The sequence below is a fragment of the Canis lupus genome, chromosome 27, assembly GCF_003254725.2.
Source record: "Canis lupus dingo isolate Sandy chromosome 27, ASM325472v2, whole genome shotgun sequence".
Classification (NCBI taxonomy): domain Eukaryota; kingdom Metazoa; phylum Chordata; class Mammalia; order Carnivora; family Canidae; genus Canis; species Canis lupus.
In genome coordinates, this window is record NC_064269.1 from 23,001,474 (window position 1) to 23,022,637 (window position 21,164).

At 36.4% G+C, this 21,164-nt stretch overlaps 2 protein-coding genes across 10 annotated transcripts in view; one reads left to right on the forward strand and one right to left on the reverse strand.

Annotated features, from left to right (window-relative positions):
* SOX5 (SRY-box transcription factor 5) overlaps positions 1–21,164 on the forward strand; it is a 1,002,640-nt gene that overhangs the window by 44,134 nt on the left and 937,342 nt on the right. The window contains exon 2 of one of the 9 annotated variants that reach the window (XM_035707445.2): positions 6,658–6,929. The exons of the other annotated variants lie outside the window; for them this stretch is intronic. The gene's annotated coding sequence lies outside the window, so the exon portion shown is untranslated. The remainder of the gene's footprint in view (positions 1–6,657; positions 6,930–21,164) is intronic. 9 annotated transcript variants of the gene reach the window in all.
* LOC112665627 (keratin, type I cytoskeletal 9-like) overlaps positions 19,078–21,164 on the reverse strand; it is a 91,855-nt gene continuing 89,768 nt past the window's right edge. Inside the window, exon 6 of the mRNA XM_035707458.2 lies at positions 19,078–20,173. Coding sequence (XP_035563351.2) covers positions 19,461–20,173 — 713 coding nt within the window. The 3' untranslated portion in view covers positions 19,078–19,460. The remainder of the gene's footprint in view (positions 20,174–21,164) is intronic.

The following is a 21,164-nucleotide window of genomic DNA, read 5'->3' on the forward strand; positions in this document are numbered from 1 at the left end:
CATGCTACAGAAATCCCAGTAGCCATGTTTAATATTTGTTTTAGGAAATTTGCCACTGCAGACAAATTTATTTTAGACTGACTTCTCTGAAGAACAGTGAATTAAATGGTGGGGAAAAAAAACCCAATGTGGCAAAGTAATGTGATATATTATCTGAGTTCATGGGAGCCATTTGTAATCTTTCTTTTCTCAGAGGATTTTTAAAAAAATAATTTTCTCTATTTATTGCTTGTTTCTGTTCTCTATATAGTATCTGGTGTCTAGACGTGGGCTTGTACTGAGGAGTTATAATTTCAAGTGAAGTGATAGGGACAAGTATTTCTGGGTGTGGTACCTCCATTCTGACTTTATGCAAGTCACTTGATCTCTTTTCTTCCTCATTCTCTCTCTTTCCTAGCTTGTGAAAGAAATAGTTACAACGTATTTTGCAAGACTGCTCAGAGGTATAAATGAGATAATGTATGTAAGAGTTCAAACACTCTGTCATTGAAAAGTGGCATATCAATACTAGCTATCAAAATACTGAGTATTTGCCTAGCAAAAAAGATGAACTATAATGCCCAGGCTTAGGGGAGTGTTTTGCAAAAGTTTCTCCAAGATTTTAAATTGGCTGGTAGAAATAGAATTTTAGAACTAGGACATCTTTAATTCTTCCTCCAAACCCATTGGAGGAAATTGAGAGTCCCATAAATAAGTAGGAAAATTGATCATAGAGCCCAGATCTCCTGGCTCTCTGACTGGGCTGTCTTCTCCAACATGAACACTGCGGGGTCCACCATTTGGCCTCCTTGGGTATTAAGATGTCTTTCAAATGAGAGGGATATAATAGCAGTAGCATTCACCCTTCTCTGAGAAAGGAAGGACTCTAGATAGGCATTTTCCTTTTGCTTTCTTTTTCCCCTGTGGTTATTGACAAAGCTTGGGATCATGTTGAAACTTGTTGCAACCACCAGGAAACTCTTTCAACTTTTAATAGTTATCACTCTGCTCCTAATTAACAAGTAGCAAGCATGATTATGCTCCAGTAAGTTGGAAAGACTTATCAGACTTTAATATTTAGATGAGGAAAAGACCTCCAGCCATGAAAAAAAAAAATCCCTGTTGATATTTTCCATAAAAGGGGAAGTACAGTTCAAAACCAGCAGAGCCAACTCTGCCACTTTGTGTAAATGCAATCTTGAGACATGGCTATGAAGAGAGCGTGTTAGTCACGGCTTATATTAACACACAGCGTCCTCTTGAATTCATTGGCTTCCTTCTCATAAAAATGCTGCATAATGAGCCATAAGGAGGTTATTCTTTATGTTTGCCCTGAAATGAAACAAAAATGATACAAATTATTAAACTTGCATTTAGGGATGTGTGTGATGAGGATAGCTTTTTGTAAATGAATGTTTTGCTAGTGTCATCCATTTGAATCAAATAAGTAATGTGCCCTAAAGGAAAAGTAACTTTTAAAATAATATAAACTTAATTCACTATCTCTAAAATAATTGATATTTACACTTACTACAACTGGTGTTGACTCACTCTCTCTCGAAGAAATAGCTTTCTCTTAAGAAATAAGTAGGATATTTAGATCCCCTGAGAAATTAGTTGGTTAAGTGTTCATGTCTGGTTCCTCCAGGTACTCTGAGTTGAAGAGTTGGACCTAGATGTTGAATATGGTCCTGGGGAAATGTGACTTGAGTTTTTTACAGAATGTCAGAAAATTCCCTTTATTTTCTTTAGATTATATTTAGCAACATTTAAAGAGACAAAAATAATCTATGATAGAGAAAATGAAAAGAAATGCAGCAGTAAAGTCCACATTACAGGTAGTATTTTTTGTTGGAATTTAAAAACAGAATTGTTGTCTCAGTGAAATAGTTAGAGGTAGTTCAAGTCATGTCCCAAACCAGGTTATGACTAGTTTCAGTGTTCTTGTATATAGTCTCAGCAATAAATATAGTCCATTAATTGGTGAATCAAGTTCTTACTGTGCCATGTACTATTTTTAGCATTGAGGATAAAGCAGTGAACAAACTAGGCCCTGGCCCTCAAGGGGCTTACAGTTTAGTGAGCATGACAAAATAAACTATTAATAAAGAAGAAGAAATAGTATAAAATGATAGAGAGTAGTTCTAAGGATCTGCTTTGGTTGGAGTGATCAGGGAAGAAGATGACATTGGAGTTAAAATCTGAATGATAAGAAGGGAAGAATCTATATGATGACCCAGGAGAACCCATTTCATTAGAAAAGAAGTAACATTCGCTGAGGCCCACTGGTGAAGGAGAGGCTGGCTTGCTGTGGCAAGTTGAGCCCACTTTTCTCCTTTGTTTCTCACACTTGTTACACTTGTCATGCCTCCTCTCCCATCCATAATCTCAGCTCATGATCTTACATTCCATTTCTTCTCGAAAGTTAAATGAGCAAGAAGAGGATTCTCAAAACTTCTAGCACCGTAGCTATGCACCCATGCATTTACTTATCCCCTGCCTTCTCCTCTTTCCGTGTATAAAGAGTCACTAATCACAGGAAAGGCTGACTCCTCCACCTTTGCCCAAGATCCTACAGTCCTATTCCTTTCTGTATCCTGTGTTATCAGATTTTTTTTCCTATTTGCTAGGTCTTTCCCCTCAACCCACCAACTTGTTTCTTCCATTTTAAGGGGAAAAATACTCTTTTGAAAGCATTGCTTGGAAAAGTTACATAAATTTTTTCCCTCCAAGTTGTTCCCTTTCTTTTTTCCTTAAAAGCACAGAGGTGTTTGTATGCCTTCATCATATCACTGAAACAACTCTTGGCTTAAGTCCGCAGTGGCCTCCATGTTACTATGCCAGTAGTCACTTGTTAGTCCTCACCTTACTTGTCCCATGAGTGATATTGGAAACTATCATTTACATTTGCCTCATAAAACCTTTTTCAGGTGGCTTCCATTTCTTGATTTTTCTTGTACACACTAGCAACTGCCTTTCTGTTCTTTATTTGGTCCATCTTCATCACTGTAATCTCTAAACTTTGGTGTGCCCTAGGGCTTAATTCTTGGACCTCCTCTCATTTGTATCAAAACAAAAATCTTTGTTCATCCAGTCTAATGACTCTAAATGTCATATGTATATTGATGATTTCTAAATATATATCTGGACACCAGCTGTCTCCTGAACTTTAAACCAGCTACCTACTTGACATCAGTCAGTAAATGTCTAATAGGCAATTTAATATAATAGGCACAAAAATGAGCTCCTGTTTTCACCTGGCTTCTCTTAAGGTCTTTTTCCATCTCAGTTATGGCAACTGCATTCTTCCAGTTGCTCAGGTGAAATCCTTGAAACCATCCTTATGCTGTTCTTTCTTTAATATCCTAGTTTCTCAGGAATCTTGAATTTTCTGCTTCAAAATATATCCAAATTCTGACTGTGTCTTATCACTTCCTTAGCTACCACTGGAGTTTAAGCAGTTGTCCTCTCTCATCTGGATTATTTTGGTAGCCTCCTGACTGGTGTTCCTGTTAACACCATTGCCCATCTCTAGCAAATTTTTAACAGACAGAATGACCATTTAAAAATGTAGACAGATCATGTTTCCCTTCTGTTCAAAGCCTTGATGGTTCCATTTCTCTCATGGATCAATATCCATGATATTATAGTGCCTACAAGGCCATCGCAATTTGTTATTGTCCCTCCTTCAGGATCTCATAGCCTAATACCTTTTCTTTTGTTAGTCTGGTCCATCCGCACTTGATGTGCTTTCTTTAAACACTCCTCACATTTTCCCACCCCAGGGCTTTGGCACTTGCTCCCCCTACTACGTAGAATACTCTTCTTCCAGATATCTTCATGGCTCTCTTTTTCTTTAGACCTTAATTCAAATGTATTTTCTTAGTGAGTCCTTCCCTGGCCACCCTTTCTCAAAATTCACCATTCACGAGTATGATTTCCACCCTTCCTCAAGAATTCACTTACCACCCCCCCTTCCCTTTCTCAGCATCCTGCTTAATTTTTCTCTTCATCTCCTAATTCCATTTTGGATTTATTATACATTTTCTTAGTTTTCTTGCCTCCTTCAACTAGAATGTAAGCTCACTGAGGAGAGAAATATTTGCAATAAATTCTATTCATTGCATATGCCCAGTACTTCTGAGTGCTCAATTAATAAAAACGTATGAATGAAAGATGGGATGTAAAAGCATATGAACCAGAGAAAGATTAAGATAGCAAAAGTTGTACAGTGATTTAATGAGATGGAATTTTGTTTCAGGGTTTGTTCTAGGATGCAATACCATGCTTAATTTTCTGGCTCAGAATTGTTTCTAGTGCATAAAATGAGTTTAACTTTAAAAGAATAACAGTATTTTTAAAAAGAGTAAAGATTTTTAGGTCCTCTCTTGGAAGTATAATAATCATGCAAATCCTCCATACTCATACCTTATTTATGAAAGTTAGAAAATACATAAATGAGCTATTGAAGATTGCTGTATAGGATTGCAGAAGTTTTGTTTCCTAAATATTAATACAAATATCATGTTAAGGAAGTAAAACAACTTAAAGTAATGTTTTTTAAAAAAACTTACAGGTGTAAAAGAGAAGCATATGGTTGAACAGAGATTGCCATGAAATTGACAGATGATTAACATTAATTAAAACTTTTAATTAACACCTTGGAAAATTCCATAAAATGATACTGTATGTAAATGACTATGTGTGATATCTTTGAGCATTCTCTTACCTGTTTTACAGAAGAAAAAAAAATGGATCACAAAACTGCTTATGATACAATTTTCCCTAGCCCTGGGTTTGTTTTGAGTGTTATCTACTTGTGTCAATCATGCCAATTTGAACTGCCAATATTCTAAATATATTTGGCTGAGATATAAGTGATTCTCTGTGTTTCCTAGAGGAAAGAAAGACTACCTTTTAGTTTCTTATCCCTTATTTTTTTCAAGTATTTTCTGAATAACTATGGGAGAATTTGAGCTTTAACGTGGAGCTTTTTTCAAGGTGATTTAAAATCAAGTTTGTTTAAAATCTGGCTAATAGGGATCCCTGGGTGGCGCAGCGGTTTAGCGCCTGCCTTTGGCCCAGGGCGCGATCCTGGAGACCCGGGATCGAATCCCACGTCGGGCTCCCGGTGCATGGAGCCTGCTTCTCCCTCTGCCTGTGTCTCTGCCTCTCTCTCTCTCTCTCTCTCTCTGTGACTATCATAAATAAATAAAAATTTAAAAAAATAATTTAAAAAAAATAAATAAAATCTGGCTAATAAAATTTGTGATGAATAAGTCATATATAAAATAACACTGAAGTTTGTGAGAAACTGGTTTTCTGAAGGATTCAAGACACTGAATTGCACTTTGTTCTATATATGTTGAAACTACATTTTTTCTTTACTATTTGTGGTGAAATGGGAGTGATTTTCTACTTGAAGATAGTGGTGGTTGCTATAAATAAGATTTCCAGATGTTTGTAGAGGCACAGTTACTATAGGATTGGGTTATTAATTTTTATATTAATTTGAATTCTGATAACAGGATAGCTTTTTAGTGTTTTGCTGAGAGAATTGTGGTATGAATATAAACTTACCTGCCTATTGCTAATTTTTAAACCTTTGGGAGAGAGTGGTAAAAAACATAGAAATATGTTTTCTTTGACAGAAAACATTCATTAGATAACATGTTTGGTCAGGATTAAACATCTATTGGTGGTCCAGAGTCATCATTAAGGATATGAATTATTGTTCCAGGCTGTCATCTCTTGAGACTCTCAAGGACTGCCCAGGGTATATGACTCTCTATTATCTGTCTGCTTATAATGATTGCATTAAACTTCCTCTGCTTCTCTCTTGCTACTTTCTCCACCTTCCCACTTCCCTTATCTTCTCGCTGCCTTTCTCTGCTGAGTTTTCCATGCTTCTGGACTTGGATATTAGATCCACACTCAATAAATGATGACCCTCTTTTCTTGTTTGTTCTTTCTCTCTCTCTCTTTCTTTCTTTTTAAAGATTTATTCATTTATTTTAGAGAGAGAGTGCACAGGTGGGGAGGAGCAGAGGGAGAGTGGGGAGAGAATCTCAAGTAAACTCCCTGCTGAGAGCGGATACACCCCACCCCCAAGGTAGGGCTCTATCTCAGGACCATGAGATCATAACCTGAACTGAAATCAGGAGTAGGACGTTTAACTGACTGAGATGAGACATCCAGGCACCCCATGATGGCCTTCCTCTTATGAGCTGTATGGTTATGTAGAGTTATGAATGGTTTTTGGTCTTTTTGGAAATTTCCATTTTTAAATGCTATTCAGAATTTATTAATTTGCTACTCAAGATGTTTCCTCTTTGGTCAAAAAGCAGTAAGACGTGAGGGGCTAGAACTGGGTGTCACAACCATTTCAGATAGCTGAGGTTTGGAAAACACTCGATACATAACTGAGGCATTATTATAATTTAAATTACTAAGTATGATTTTAAAGGATAAATTATAATATGCCTGCTTTTGAAAGTTAATGTGTATTTTAGGTTCAGTATGGAATAATTTTTTTATTTTCTTGTTTATTGTTTAGTAAGTATTAAGATTTTAAATCATTCTACAGATTAATTTAAGGAGTTAGAACATTGCAAGTAAATAGAAAAGCTTAAAAGATACAAAAGAACAAATTTATATTATTATTTTTATCTTTTCTAGTGTTAGGAGCCTAAATGTTTTGAAGCTGAAACATAAAGAATGGAGGAAGAAACAAGAAATTATACTGAAAATACCAATTAAGCATGAATGTTGCCTGATTTATAATTCCATGTACAGAGATTATAAAGAAGAAATATAGCTCACGAAGGATGAGATGCTCTAAAATTGTAATTCTGACTATATAATTGAGAATAATCCTGCTGAGAAGAAAAGAAGTTAAATAAAAGTGTAACTATATCAGGAGCTCTTTGATAAGCTCAGAATTTAAAGGGGTAAGTATCAAAGATAGAAGGATACAAAGTGAGAGCTTATTAAGAATAGCAGGAACTTGAGGAGAGTTAATGATCATGGCCATTCATTCATTCTACTAACACTTATTGGGAACCTTTTGTATGCCACATTATCTTATTTGCACTGTGAGTACTAAAATATAATAATATCTTTGCTCTCAAAAATCTACTGTGATGACATTGGACTATACTATTAATAATTGACATAGCAGAGGAAGAACTCCTCAACTCTCATTTTGTTTCCAAACTGGAAGGTTGGGGATTCAGCATACTTAAGTGAAATAAAAGCCTATGATGGAATAAAGAATAGAATAAGGGGTGCCTGGGTGGTTCAGTCGATTAAGTGTCCGATTCTTGGTTTTGGCTCAGGTCATGATCTCAGGGTTTTGAGGTTGAGTCCCATGTCCGTACTCTGGCTCTGCTTGATGATTCTCTCTCTTTGCCCTCACCTCAAATAAATAAATAAATCTGAAAAAAAGAATGGAAAAAGAACTTCTTACAATAAGTTTAAAATTTCAGTCCAAGATGAATGTATATTTGAACTTACAAAAGAACTTGTTTATATCCTTGTGAAAAAAAATGTTGGGTAAATAGATAAATGATAGCATGAGATATTTCAGTAGATTTTTGGTAGTAGAAACAGCTGAACTCATAGATAATTAATTAATGGAGCAGCGTTATTAGAATATGGACACTAACCTTGCCCTTGTCCTTGAGTACTTGTTGACAACTTCAGTAAAAGTCTGCTCACTAGATCTTTAGGTGACATATATTTTGGAGTGGTAGTTTACATATTTGATCATATAATCAGGATTCAATGTTCAGATACATGTAAAAGTAGCATGTAAAGCTAAAATGATAGAGACTCTTGAGAGTGGTTCCTTGGAAAAAAAGAATGTGAAGTTTAAATGGTTAAATAAGCCAATGGTTTGATGGTAGTATTGAAAGAAACCATTGGCTTATTGTTGGAAAGCCCTGTTGATAAACTTGAGGAGGATCACAGGCCTATGTTGGGACATCCCAATTGTCTTCAAATATTTGAAGATCTGGCATGTGGAAGAGATTGGCTTTATGTTGCTCTCAAAGAAATACCAACAATTAAATGAAAATAATTTTAGCATCATGAAATGGAAAGCCTTCAAAAAACTAGAGTTACCCAACAATGGAGAGGACTGCCTTGTAAAGCAGTGAATAAGTCTTGTTATAGAGAAAGAATTGGACCATTTATGTTAGGATAGGAATTATGGTAGAAAAATCACTAAGGTTTCCTGTTTTTTTTTTAAGGGTTTTTAAATTTTTTTTAAAATTTTATTTATTTATGATAGTCACAGAGAGAGATAGAGAGAAAGAGGCAGAGACATAGGCAGAGGGAGAAGCAGGCTCCATGTAGGGAGCCCGACGTGGGATTCGATCCCGGGTCTCCAGGATCGCGCCCTGGGCCAAAGGCAGGCACTAAACCGCTGTGCCACCCAGGGATCCCCTCACTAAGGTTTCCTATCTTTAAAATTGCATAGTTGTGTAATTTCACAAAGTTGTCGTGACAATTTGAGAAGATAAGAGGAATTTATTTGCTCTAGGGGAAATATGCATAGAAGTGGAGCACTTTTTTTTTTTTAACAGACAAAACTCAGTGGCAGTCCTGAACACTACAATTAAAGTCAGAAGAGGGAGTAGCTATAGCATTTTCCCTCAAATGTGCAGTTCCCAGATAAATATGAAAGTATGTAAAGAAACACGATGGTCTGAATTTGACCCTCGTTTGTCAGAGAGGAAAGGCATAGAGATATATTGGAGATTCCTTTAATTATTCACTAGTATTCTGCTTTTTCTTTGATTAGAAGAAATTCATGCCAGATTACAAACAAGAGATTTCATTTGGGAAAGCAACAATCCTTGCCTTTGTATTGAGTTAAATACGGAGGTTTCATCTGTTAGAAGAAGCCATGTTGGATTCTGAAGTACCTAAGAAAGTACCTAAACACCACTTTGAATGTTCCTCAAATTAACCTCATTAGGTCTACTTGATTTTTTTTTTTCTATCAAGTTAACACAAAAGACTGTGTGGATTATAGAGTCTTTGTTTGAACAGATTCTACTTGGATTTAGATATAACTATGTATACTTGGGATTCTGAAAAATAATATGAAGTTCCTTATTTTATTGATGCAGACATTATGTTCTAAAGTGATTGAGTTGCTCAATGCAATTTTACTTGGTTAGAAACAAAGTTAAGATTAGAACCCAGCACTTCAGATTTTCAGTGAATTCATATTTCTTCCTCTTGTACCATTCTCTCTACCTCTTCTTTTAAATTACGCTGAAGATATGCAGTGTGTCAAGAAACAGAAGGGAAAAAAGGAGCATATATCCACATTGACTTCATTAAGTTAAAGGTGTTATATTTAAGTCTTAAGCATTTTTCAGTTTTATTAAACTTTGATCTCTAGAAATAAAATAAGAGTCAGTTGTTAAACTTCTGTTCTGGTGAAAATGGGAGGGATGGAGGTAGGATTTTGTGGTTAATTTCAAAAAGGATTTAGAGCTTATAACAGTCTTAGCAACTTTCCTAAATTATGTAGATTATTATTCCAGTAGTAGAGAGATCAAGTATCAGTATTTTAGGACAGCTTTTAAACTGGGCAAATAGAAGACATCTGAACAGAATATCACTTTACGTAGAGTTGATTCAAGTTTCTAAACTTCTGGCAGAGAGGAAGGCCAGCATGCTTGAACATTTTGCTGCTAAGTTTTCAAGAGTCAAAAATCTTTTTTTCTTACGATTGTTCTTCCTCGTGATTGGAATATAGATTTAAGTAGTGGTCCTTCAGTGTTTTAAACAATAATTGATTCAATATTGGATTTAATCATGATAATGGGTAGGAATTTAAGGGATAGTGATAATTTCAATATGTTTTTTATTGAGCAAATTCATAAATGGGTATCTGAATCAGTAAAATTTATGATAAAAATCAGAGGTGATTAACAAATGTTTATTGAATTAATTCCATTAAGATTTTAAAAAATAAACTCATGTTAAATGTTATATTTAGAAATTATCAAATTGATGCAATTTGAAGTGACTAAATGTTTTTTGACATTTCTTGATCAGTAATTTCTAGGTTCATGCCATGTAAATTGACATAGAGATGTCACATAATCATGGTATTGTGGAGAAAGAGGTATGAGTAGGTTAAGTGGGAGGTGAATAGATTATCAAATTACAGTTAACTTAGAAAATTAAAAATTATATGAATTTAAAAGTTGAATTTAAAAGTAAATTCAGGGACGCCTGGGTGGCTCAGTGGTTGAGCGTCTGCCTTTGGCTCAGAATGTGATGCCAGGGTCCTGGGATCAAGTCCCACTTTGGACTCCCTGCAGGGAGCCTGGTTCTCCCTCTGCCTGTGTCTTTGCCTCTCTCTCTCTCTCTGCGTCTCTCATGAATAAATGATAAAATTAAAAAAGATAAAAGTAAATTCAGATATTTGAAAGCAGAAATCAAAAGAGAAATAATCTGGCTCATGTGACTTCGGGGAGGAGGACAAAGAGCAAAGGGAGGGGGTGGTTTAGAGATTTTTTTTTTTTTTTTTTTGCAGCAAAGTAATTATAGTAATTTATTGCATGTCTTCTGTATACCCAGCCTATTCCAATAAAGTATAAGTCAATTTCCCTTGTTCTACAGAATTTGCTTTCTTTGGGAGTGAAGACAAGGCAAGATGCTCACATATGAAGCAATTTGTTATAACTGCCTAAGTTTGTGTAATTGTGAAAATAAGTGGAGTGCACTCTAAGGATTGTCCTTGGCCTTTCTTTCATTTCCTTTTCCAGCCAGGGACACTTAGTTGCTGTTCACCATGAGTACTCATATCCTGGGACTAACTCATCAAGATTCATGTGTGTAAGACATTCCTGTTGGGGCCAGATCCTCACCTCAAAAACATGCTGGCACCTGACATGTGTTCTCTCTTCAGATCTCCTACCTTGTGATTTAGATCCCCTGATTTCAATGCTGGCTGCTCATCAGAATCACCTGTAGAGTTTTAACATTCAGGCACTGTCAGAATCTCTGGGGCTGTTACCCAGGCCAGTGTATTTTTAAAAGAAGCATACATATGTTTCTGATAATTTTTAACTATCAAACTTCTGTTGCCAGTGATCTGCATCCCATTTACTTATCTACCTGGTCTTCCTGCCTGGTTTTTCTCTTCCTGCCTATATAATGACCCCTCCAAAGGGTGTTTAATTTGATTTGTCTTAATCAACATTTGGGGACGTAACTCTTTTAAGATCATTAAAAATTTGAAAATTGGAACCAGTTGATTGAATTCTAGAGCACCAGATCCAGTTAAAAATCTCTGTCATATGGGGGCACCTGGGTGGCTTAGTCAGTTAAAGCCTCTGACTCTTGGACTCAGCTCAGGTCATCTCTGTCATATACATAGCCTCTATTCTGGTCAGTGAATATATATTTATCTACTTCATCATCAATGTGTGGAATATCCTATTTTTTGTATTTTTATTCCATGTTCCATAATTGTTTCCAAAACACACTGTGCTCACCTGTGTGTTGATTGTTGATAGCAAGATGAACAAATGTCTGTTTTGAGCATAAAAATATACTTGTTTTCTGTAGCTACCCAATTGCAAGATTAATTTGAGAAAAGTGATTTCAGTCTATCTGAATAATTTTTCTGATGTAGTAAACATAAAACTTCGTATTCAGATGACAACTTTCTTCTTATTTATTCTTAAAATGGTTTGGTGAAGCTACTAATACAGATTAAGTGAAAAGAAATCAGTTTATTTTTTTACTAAATTTTGTGGTCAATATTCTCAACATCTAACAATAAAATAAGGTTGGGAATGTCAGATTCGTTGTCTGGGCTTTATGACTGTAAATGGATTTCTGGTTCCAACATTAAAGTACAATCTGTTTGACATGATTTACATATTTAGTATAGATAAGACCAAAGTTAACGGATTTGCTTCAGTAACATGAACTAATTTTCTAGTTATTTGCCAGGCCAAGAGCATGACAACCATATAGAAGTGCAGATCAAATAAAAGGTGGGGCCTTTTTCTAGTTTGCTGAAAAGAAGCCAGCATATGAGTATGCCTATCTAACTTCCCATAGGTTAGGAGGTTCAGTGTTATGTGTTCCTATGATTCCTTACTGGGTTAATGGCATTTTGTCTATCACTATGAATTAGTCTTTATCCCCAAAGAGTTTTAGGAACTTATCTATTAGTATTTCTTATATTTGTGAAATATTGGCATAAATAAATTTTGGCCCTGACATACCTCCTCATCTGTCATCTTTTATTTGTTGCCATAAATGTCATGGTCATTTTTATGTTCATATGAGGTCCATCCCTTTCACACTGAGGTAATTTAGAGACCACTTATAGAAAAAAAAAAGGTGGGAGAAGAAATGAGGATGAAACAAAACAAAGAGTGTGAGTAGAGCAGAAGTCCAGCATAAAATGTAATGGATCTCAAAGTGGGTACTTGGCTCTTACTATCTTCGGAACACTTTAAACCAAAGGATTTGCTTTTGTAGAATTTTAGAATTGAATGTAACCTTAGAGATAATATAGTTCATAGGCTTCATTTTAAAAATAAGGAAAGAATAGAAAGGTTAAATGACATGGTCATGGTCACACAGATAGTGGTATTGTCTACTGACTGGCCATCATGCTGCTACTTATCTTTATTTTTAGGATGAGAAAAGTAGGTCATTCGCCTCAGAGATTCAGGAAGGCTAAGATCATCAGGTACCTCGATTTTGTCCAGTGAATGGACATTTTGTTTTTATGGCTGTATGGTCTCTGTCCTCCTTCTTGACTGCTGCCTCATTATTTACTTCTTTCAGGGGACCTCTTTATGCTTTCACTCTTTAGCATTGGGCCTCCAGTGTTCTGCCCTGAATTCACTGATCTGTGCACTCTTCATGTTCTCCTTACATAATTTTATATACAATTTATCTAGTACTTCTCAAGAGCCCATACCATGCTAGATACTGGACTACATACTGGGTAGGGACAGACACAACACCTGGACCACGGAGTAGAATGTTCCTGTCCATTCTTAGGGTTTTAGCTGCTGTCTATATTCTGAAGATCCATAGCTCTGGTTGTGATTGATGCCCTGAGCTGTACATGTGTAACTAGCTAAGAAGTCCCACAGAAACCTCAAATTTGACCTACTTGACATGGACTTCATCATTTCCCCTGACCCCTTCTCCTGACCCCCTTTCAGCTTTCACTCCTGAATTCCATATCTCAACATCAAAGTCACTTAGCCACTCCTTCAGAAAGTTGAAAGTCACCTTTTGATTCTTGTTCTTTCTTTCCCTTCCAATGACCAATTCCTGGCCCCTCTACCTTACTCCAACTCTCTTTCACTCTTTTGTTATCCATGGTCTTTAGTTTTGCAGCAGGCTCCTGACAGGACTTCAATTCTCCAAGCTTGCTTTCCTGAAATCCACTCTACACAGGGCTGATGGAGTGATGGTCTAGACTAGAGTGTAATCTAGCTACACCTGGTCTCTGCTTAAAACCCTTGCTTGGTTTCCCATATTCTATAGGGTAAAGTCCAAGCTCCATAGCATGGCACTCAAGGTCATCTGTGACCTGGTCCTACCATGTGCTGCTGTTTCTTGAGTCGTGTTATTTCTTGAATCAAAGTAGTTGCTTATGCCATTTTCTCTGCCTGGTCCACAATATTCCAACTCCTGCCTCCCTGCTCTTATCACCTGGTTAAACTATATATATATATATATATACACACACACACACACACACACATATATGTTTGTATATATACACATATCAATGTGTGAAATTTCAAATAACCACAAAAGGAAAGGTAAAAGTACAAAGAATTCCGTATGCAATATTAAGATTTTGATAGGCTGGTTCATTTATTCCTCCCCATACCTTTTTTTTCTTTTGTAGAAGTATTTAAATGCAAATCTAAGATAGCATACAGTTTTATCCCTACTTCAATAAGCACCTTCAAAAGTATGAACATACCCTATATAACAACAGTGTCATTATCAAACTAACAAAATTGGTGGTAATTCCTTGGAAACATCTAATTCCCTGTGCATAATAAAAATTTCCAACTTGTTGCAAAAAAATATTTTTATGATTAGATTGTTTGAATCATGATCAAAATTAATACCACATATTAAATTTGGTTAAGTCTTTCTTTTTTTTTTTAAAAGTTTTTTTAGATTTTATTTATTCGTTTGACAGAGAGCACACAAGAAAGGGGGAGCTTCAGGCAGAGAGGGAAAAGCAGGCTCTCCACTGAGCAGGGAGCTTGACGTGGGCTCGATTCCAGGACCCTAGGACCATGACCTGGGCTGAAGGTGGACACCTAACTGACTGATCCAGGCACCCCTCTAATTCTTATTTAATCAAAAACAGTTCCCACTCCTCTTTTATCAGTGCTATTTTCTTGTTGCAGAATCCAGGTCAGTTGTTAAATAGCATGTTCCACAGTCTATATTTATTTATTTATCTTCTGTGGTGTTACTTAACTTGTTTCATATCCACCGTAGAACTATATCCAACTGTTTCTATATCCAAAGTAGAAAATACTCAAGATAGGAAATGTTTACTATAACGGAAACTAATTGTAGTGGCTTGATTAGATTCAATTTCCATTATCTGTCTGCCTGTCTGTCTATCTATCTATCATCTATCTCTCTGTTTTTTAGGATATTAAGATGGATCAGTGGGTTCAAGTGGTGACAGCCTCATCCCTCCCTTATAAAAGTCACCATCAATCATTGTGTAACTAATGGTTTAATCCACTGTTGATTACTGCCTGAATCAATTATTTCATTAAAGGTTGCAAAATATTAATTGTATAATTCTGTAATTTCTTCCACATGTACTGGCTGGGACTCTTCTCTATAGAGGAATTTTATTTCATCACCAAGAACATTTGGTTACCCTGAAATACAGAGGATGGAAAAAAATGCACACCCCCCCTCCAAATCTTCTTCCTTCATCTATCAGTGGACACTTTGTTTTTATATTTTGGATATTATAAATAATGCTGCAAAAATAGGAGTGCATATATCTTTCTGAATTAGTATTTTTGTTTGTTTGTTTTGGGTAAATACCCAGTAGTAAAATTACTGGATTATATAGTATTTCTATTTCTAACTTTTTGAGGAACCTCCATACTGTTTTCCACAGTGGTTGCACCAATTTACATCCTCACCAACAGTGCATGAAGCTTCCCTTTTCTCCACATCCTCGCCAACACTTGTTATTTATTGTCTTTTTGATACTAGCCACTCTGCCAGGTGTAAGGTGGTATCTCATTGTGGTTTTGATTTGCATCTCCCTGATGATGAGTGATGTTGAGCATCTTTTCATGTGTCTGTTGGCCAACTGTATGTCTTCTTTGGACAAAATGTCTATTCAGGTCCTCTGCCCCTTTTTAAATTGGATTATTGTTATTATCATTGCTGCTGAGTTGTTTCAGTGCTTCACATATTTTGGATATTTACCTCTTATCAGATACATCATTTGCAAATATCTTTTCCCAGTCAGCAGATTGCCTTTTTAATTTTGTTGATGTTTTCTTCACTTTGCAAAAGCTTTTTGGGGGGATATAGTCCTAAGAGTTTATTTTTGCTTTTGTTTTCCTTGCCTCAGGAGACATATTTAGAAAAATGTTGCTAAAACTGATGTCAAAGGGATCCTGCCTATGTTTCTTCTAGGAGTTGTATGATGTGAGGCCTGACATAGGTCCTTAATACATTTTGAGTTTATTTTTGTGTATAATATAAGAAAATGGTCCAGTTTCCTCCTTTTGCATGTGTTGTTCAGTTTTCTCATACCATTTATTGAAGAGACTGTCTTTTCCTCATTGTATATCCTTGCTTCTGTCATAAATGGATTGGCCTTATAAATGTGGATTTATTTCTGGGCTGTCTGTTCTGTTCAGTTTATCTCTGTATCTGTTTTTGTGCCAGCACCATACTGTTTTAATTACTATAGCCTTGTAGTATATCTCGAAATTTGGGATTGGGATACCTCTAGCTTTGTGCTTCTTTCACAAGATTGCTTTGGCTATTTGGGATCTCTTGTGGCTCTATACAAATATTAGTATTCTAGTTCTGTTAAAAATGCTATTGTTATTTTGATAGGGAGTGCATTGAATCTGTAGATTGTTTCTCTGAGGCAATTTTGTAAACATATACATCTTGGAGCATTTTTGTTCATTTTCATATTTAAAAATTCTTGATGAAGTATACATTTATTAAAAATAATCCTGGGGAAATGTAACTATCGGCATGTAAAGATTTTTATCTTCTACTATGAAGTGACAGATTACAAAAAGTATACTATGATCCTATTAATGTTTTTGGTCACATTTGGAAGTGTTGCTGCTATATTATTATTATTATCATTGTTATTATTGGTCTAAGAGGAAAAGTTCTAAAGTCTATTTCTAAAGTAAACATAGTCTTGGAGTCAAATTACTCTTAAAATTTCCATAAATTCTCATAAAAATGCAGGATGTTCACATCAGGAGGAACACTCAGGAAGCTGCACTGTTTGGAGAATTGCTAGACTCACATCTTCTTCTATAGCTTTGGTGGACAAGCCCTCTGGGTGGACGACAGGCAGGAGACGAGGATGCATGCCTGATGCTGCTTCTCTGTTTGCACACAAAGAATCTGGATGGATATACATCAGGGTGATAATAATTTTTCCCTGAATGGGCTGGACTTTGGGCCCCAAATAAAATGCAGAGTAAGTTTTCTATATGAAAGAATTATAAAATGCTTGTGGTCTAAAAAGTATCATTAAGATTAGATTTGGAGGCATTGTCCTCATGAAATCACTGTTAATAAAAATTATATCTATTAAGAATTACGGTTCATATTAAAGGGAAAAATGATATACAAATGAACTTTGTAAATGTTGTCATTCTGAGGTGTGCACTTCTGTATTCTGTTTATGCCTTGGAAAGGAGCTCTTAAACTAGAGTCCATGGATGACATTCAGGGGTTTATGGATTCTATGAAATTGTGTGTAAAATTTTAGGTGTATGTACTTTTTTGGGGAGAATATTAATCATAGCCTTTATCAGATTCTCAAATGTGTCCATTCTTCAAAATAAAGCCATTAGTTTCTGTGCCCAGATCTGGAATAAAACAGATTTTTACACCTATGGAATTTTAGAAACATCTACCTGAACCAAAATTTGGTTAGTAGGTCAGCCCATGAATGTATCATAATGTATATTCTAATTTCTCATAACTTCCACTTATGGTGTGAATCAGAAGTATTATGTAAGAGTACTGTCCCAACAAACTCCAATTTTACATCCTTTCATTTGCACATGAAATATGATATACACATTTAGAAAATATATTTTATGTGCTACTTGAAGTCATTAAACTAATTAACACCCCAACGTTTTTTTTTGTTGTTGTTTTTTACTAGTTCTGAGTTTTCCAATGAATAATAACTAGCTCTTTATTTTCTTATATTTTATAACTTTAATTATCCATAGAAACTAAACAGATGGGGTAAGAAAAATACCACACTAATTCAGGGATCTAGGAGATAGGAATCAGGAAATCCATCCTGTGGAAATGGACTGAAGAAGTAAGGACAGGCCTAACCAGAAGTGGCAGTGAGTTAAAGGCTCAGGGCCCAAAGGTCTAGGGACTACATCAGGGGTTTTTATGACAGAGAAAGAAGTGGGAAGGGCTTTTAGTGCTTGAAACCATGGTGAATTATATGAGTCATGTGTTGGCACCATTCATCTACTCCAAAAGATAACATTTAAAAGTTCCCCAAACTACTAAAGAGACAGTAGAGGATTGAGAATATCAGCTTTGGGGGTGGGAGTGGGTGGGGAATGGACAAAATGGGTGAAGTGGAGTTACAGTTATGGAATGAATAAGTCACAGGAATGAAAGAAAAGGACAGCATAGGGAATAGAGGGATTTCATTGTAATAGAGGGATAGGGATTTCATTGTAACGGTATTGTATGGTGACAGATGGTAGCTCCACTTGTGGTGAGCATACTGTGATGTCTAGACTTGGTTAATCACTATGTTATACACCTGAAACTAATGTAAATGTGTGTCAACTATTCTTCACTAAAAGAGAAAGAGAAAAAGAATATCAGATGTGGGACCCAAAATCCAAATTTAATCCCAGCTTGAGAATTTATTTACCTTGGGTGATTTGCTTAACACTTTTATATCTCAGTTTCCTCATGTGTAATAGCTGAAATTAACTCATAATATTCTTTTGATGATAAAAATCATAAATATGGCTGAAATGTTTAGAACAGTGCATTTACCGTACTCAATAAATGTGTGCCTCAGCTGGGCTGGATAGAGCTATAGAAAGGGATTGAGAGAAAGGGAAGGTAGGAAGTGCTAGGAATATAGTGGTGTGTGTTTGGAGAAATTACCCTTGACCTTCCAGGTATAGGAGTGCTACAATTTTAATCTTAATGGCATAGAATTAGGACAGTATTTTACATAAAAATTGGTAGACACATGGATGGTGCATATATATATTTGAGAAGTTGTGTTAATAATTGCCTGTAAACTAAAGACAAGAATTACTTTTGATCCACTTGGCTGGTTAGTTGCCTCAGATGTTGACAAACTTAGCTGCGTAACAGTGGTGTGACGACGTGAGTAGTTTCTTGTTATTAGAGCACCTGTTGTCTCTGGGTGTGTTTACAAAGTTCTTATGCTTAGGTTTATCTACCTCATGGCTAAATATGGACATATTTAAAAGAAGTTCCATGCTAAAAGCATGATGCATATGGACTCTTCTTACTTTTAAAAAAATTGTTACAGGGCAGCCCGGGTGGCTCAGTGGTTTAGCACTGCCTTCAGCCCAGGGTGTGATCCTGGAGACCCAGGGTGGAGTCCCACGTCAGGCTCCCTGCATGGAGCCTGCTTCCTCCTCTGCCTGTATCTCTGTCTCTCTCTCTCTCTGTGCCTCTCATGAATAAATAAATAAAATCTTTAAAAAAAATTGTTACATAATTCAGTAACATCTCAAGAAACTACCACCTTTTTCTTATTTTTAATTTTCTTTCTTTCTTTTTTTTTTTTTTTTTGAAAAGTTAAAAATTCCTTAATTTTTTATTCCTGGTACCACTACCACAATTTACAGGGCAATATACCTGATGTAATGAAAAGAAAAAGAAAAAGACAAAGCTACAACAGATAAAAGACCTCAGGAATGTACATCTAATTGACACTACATTGCATTAATCAATAGCTGCACTTTTTGCAAACTGTGGCTATGACCGTCCTGAACAAGAAGGGTTTCCTGTTTAAGTTGCAGTAACTTTTCTGACTATGGATCATCGTTCCTCCTGTGGCAGATTTTTACAGTTCCTCTAATGCATTTGGGATGACTGTCTCAAAGTAACCTGCAGCTTTCCTGACAACTCCTCGCTCTCTCTCCTGCTAAGAACTGTAGCCCTTTTCTTCTGAAATTTTTTTAGAACCTTCTGCTACCATATCCACCACTTCCACTACCAGATCCATAACCACCACCATAGGGACTGCCCGAGCTTCTTCCACCAAAACTGCCCCCTTTCATGGGTCCATAATTTGATTGCTGTTGTCCACTATAATTTCCAAAATCATTATAGTTCCCACCACCACCATAGTTACCTCCAAAATTTCCTCCTTCATTGTAACCATCGTATCCTCCACCACCACCACCATATCCGCCTCCTTGGTTTCCATATCCTGGTCCACCACCACCATAGCCTCCTCTACTACTATAACCAGGACCACCACCATAGTTGCCACCATCACCTCCAAATCCATTATATCCACCATCACCTCCTCCATAACTACCTCTGCTGCCACCACCTCCACCACCATAGCCTCCTCTTCCCCCAAAGTTTCCACCACGGCCAAAATTACCACCACCTCCAAAGTTTCCTCCACGACCCGTGAAGTTGCCAGATCCACCTCCACGACCTCTTTGCAATCCAGCAGACTGCATCTCTTGTTTAGAAAGGGCCCATATTGAACTCGAGTTGGAAGAGGCGAGTCCGGTCTCAAAATAGAGGTAAAACCGCCGCCCGGTCGCCCCCAGCCCGATTCCGGCCGTCGCTGCCGCCAGGGGTGGGGGGGAGGGCCATGATCCAAAGGAACCCGAGCAGTTGAGAAAACTGTTTATTGGTGGTTTGAGCTTTGAAACTACGGATGATAGTTTAAGAGAACATTTTGAAAAATGGGGCACACTTACAGATTGTGTGGTAATGAGAGACCCCCAAACAAAACGTTCCAGGGGTTTTGGTTTTGTGACTTACTCTTGTGTTGAAGAGGTGGATGCAGCAATGTGTGCCCGACCACACAAGGTTGATGGGCTTGTAGTGGAACCAAAGAGAGCTGTTTCTAGAGAGGATTCTGTAAAGCCTGGTGCCCATCTAACAGTGAAGAAAATTTTTGTTGGTGGTATTAAAGAAGATACAGAAGAATGTAATTTGAGAGACTACTTTGAAAAGTATGGCAAAATTGAAACCAAAGAAGTTATGGAAGACCGGCAGAGTGGAAAAAAGAGAGGATTTGCTTTTGTGACTTTCGATGATCATGATACAGTTGATAAAATTGTTGTTCAGAAATACCACACTATTAATGGGCATGATTGTGAAGTCTTTTTAATTTTCATGACATCTCTTCTATTGATTGAATTCCTCCAGCGAGTTTTCACCTCACTGTCTCTTTTGTTTCTATGGCTTCTTTCTTTGTTCCAGATAAAACTCAAAGTTTTGCACATTGCAAGCTTCTTGTTCAAGCTCAATACTGATATTATACAGGTATTGATCTAATTTAGCAATTTGAACAGTTATTTCTGAAGCTTAAAAAAAAAAAAAAAAAGAAAAACAAGAACAAGTAGGCACAATGGGATTTTCTTGTCTTATCCAGACTTAGGCATAGGTTTATGACATATTCAGATCTCAAAAAGTGTTTTACTAATGCTACAAGTAAATCTTAAAATCTCCCACTAAGATTCTGGTTTTTTGTTTCTCCTTATATGTATTGCCTCCTCTCTATGCACAATTTGCAACCCCCAGGATTGAGAGGTAATACTTTAAATAGTTTTGATCTTTTTTTCTCACCTGCACCTCATCTTATCTTAGATGCAGTATGAAAAAAAAAGTGAGAGCAGCCAGGGTGGTTAGAAATA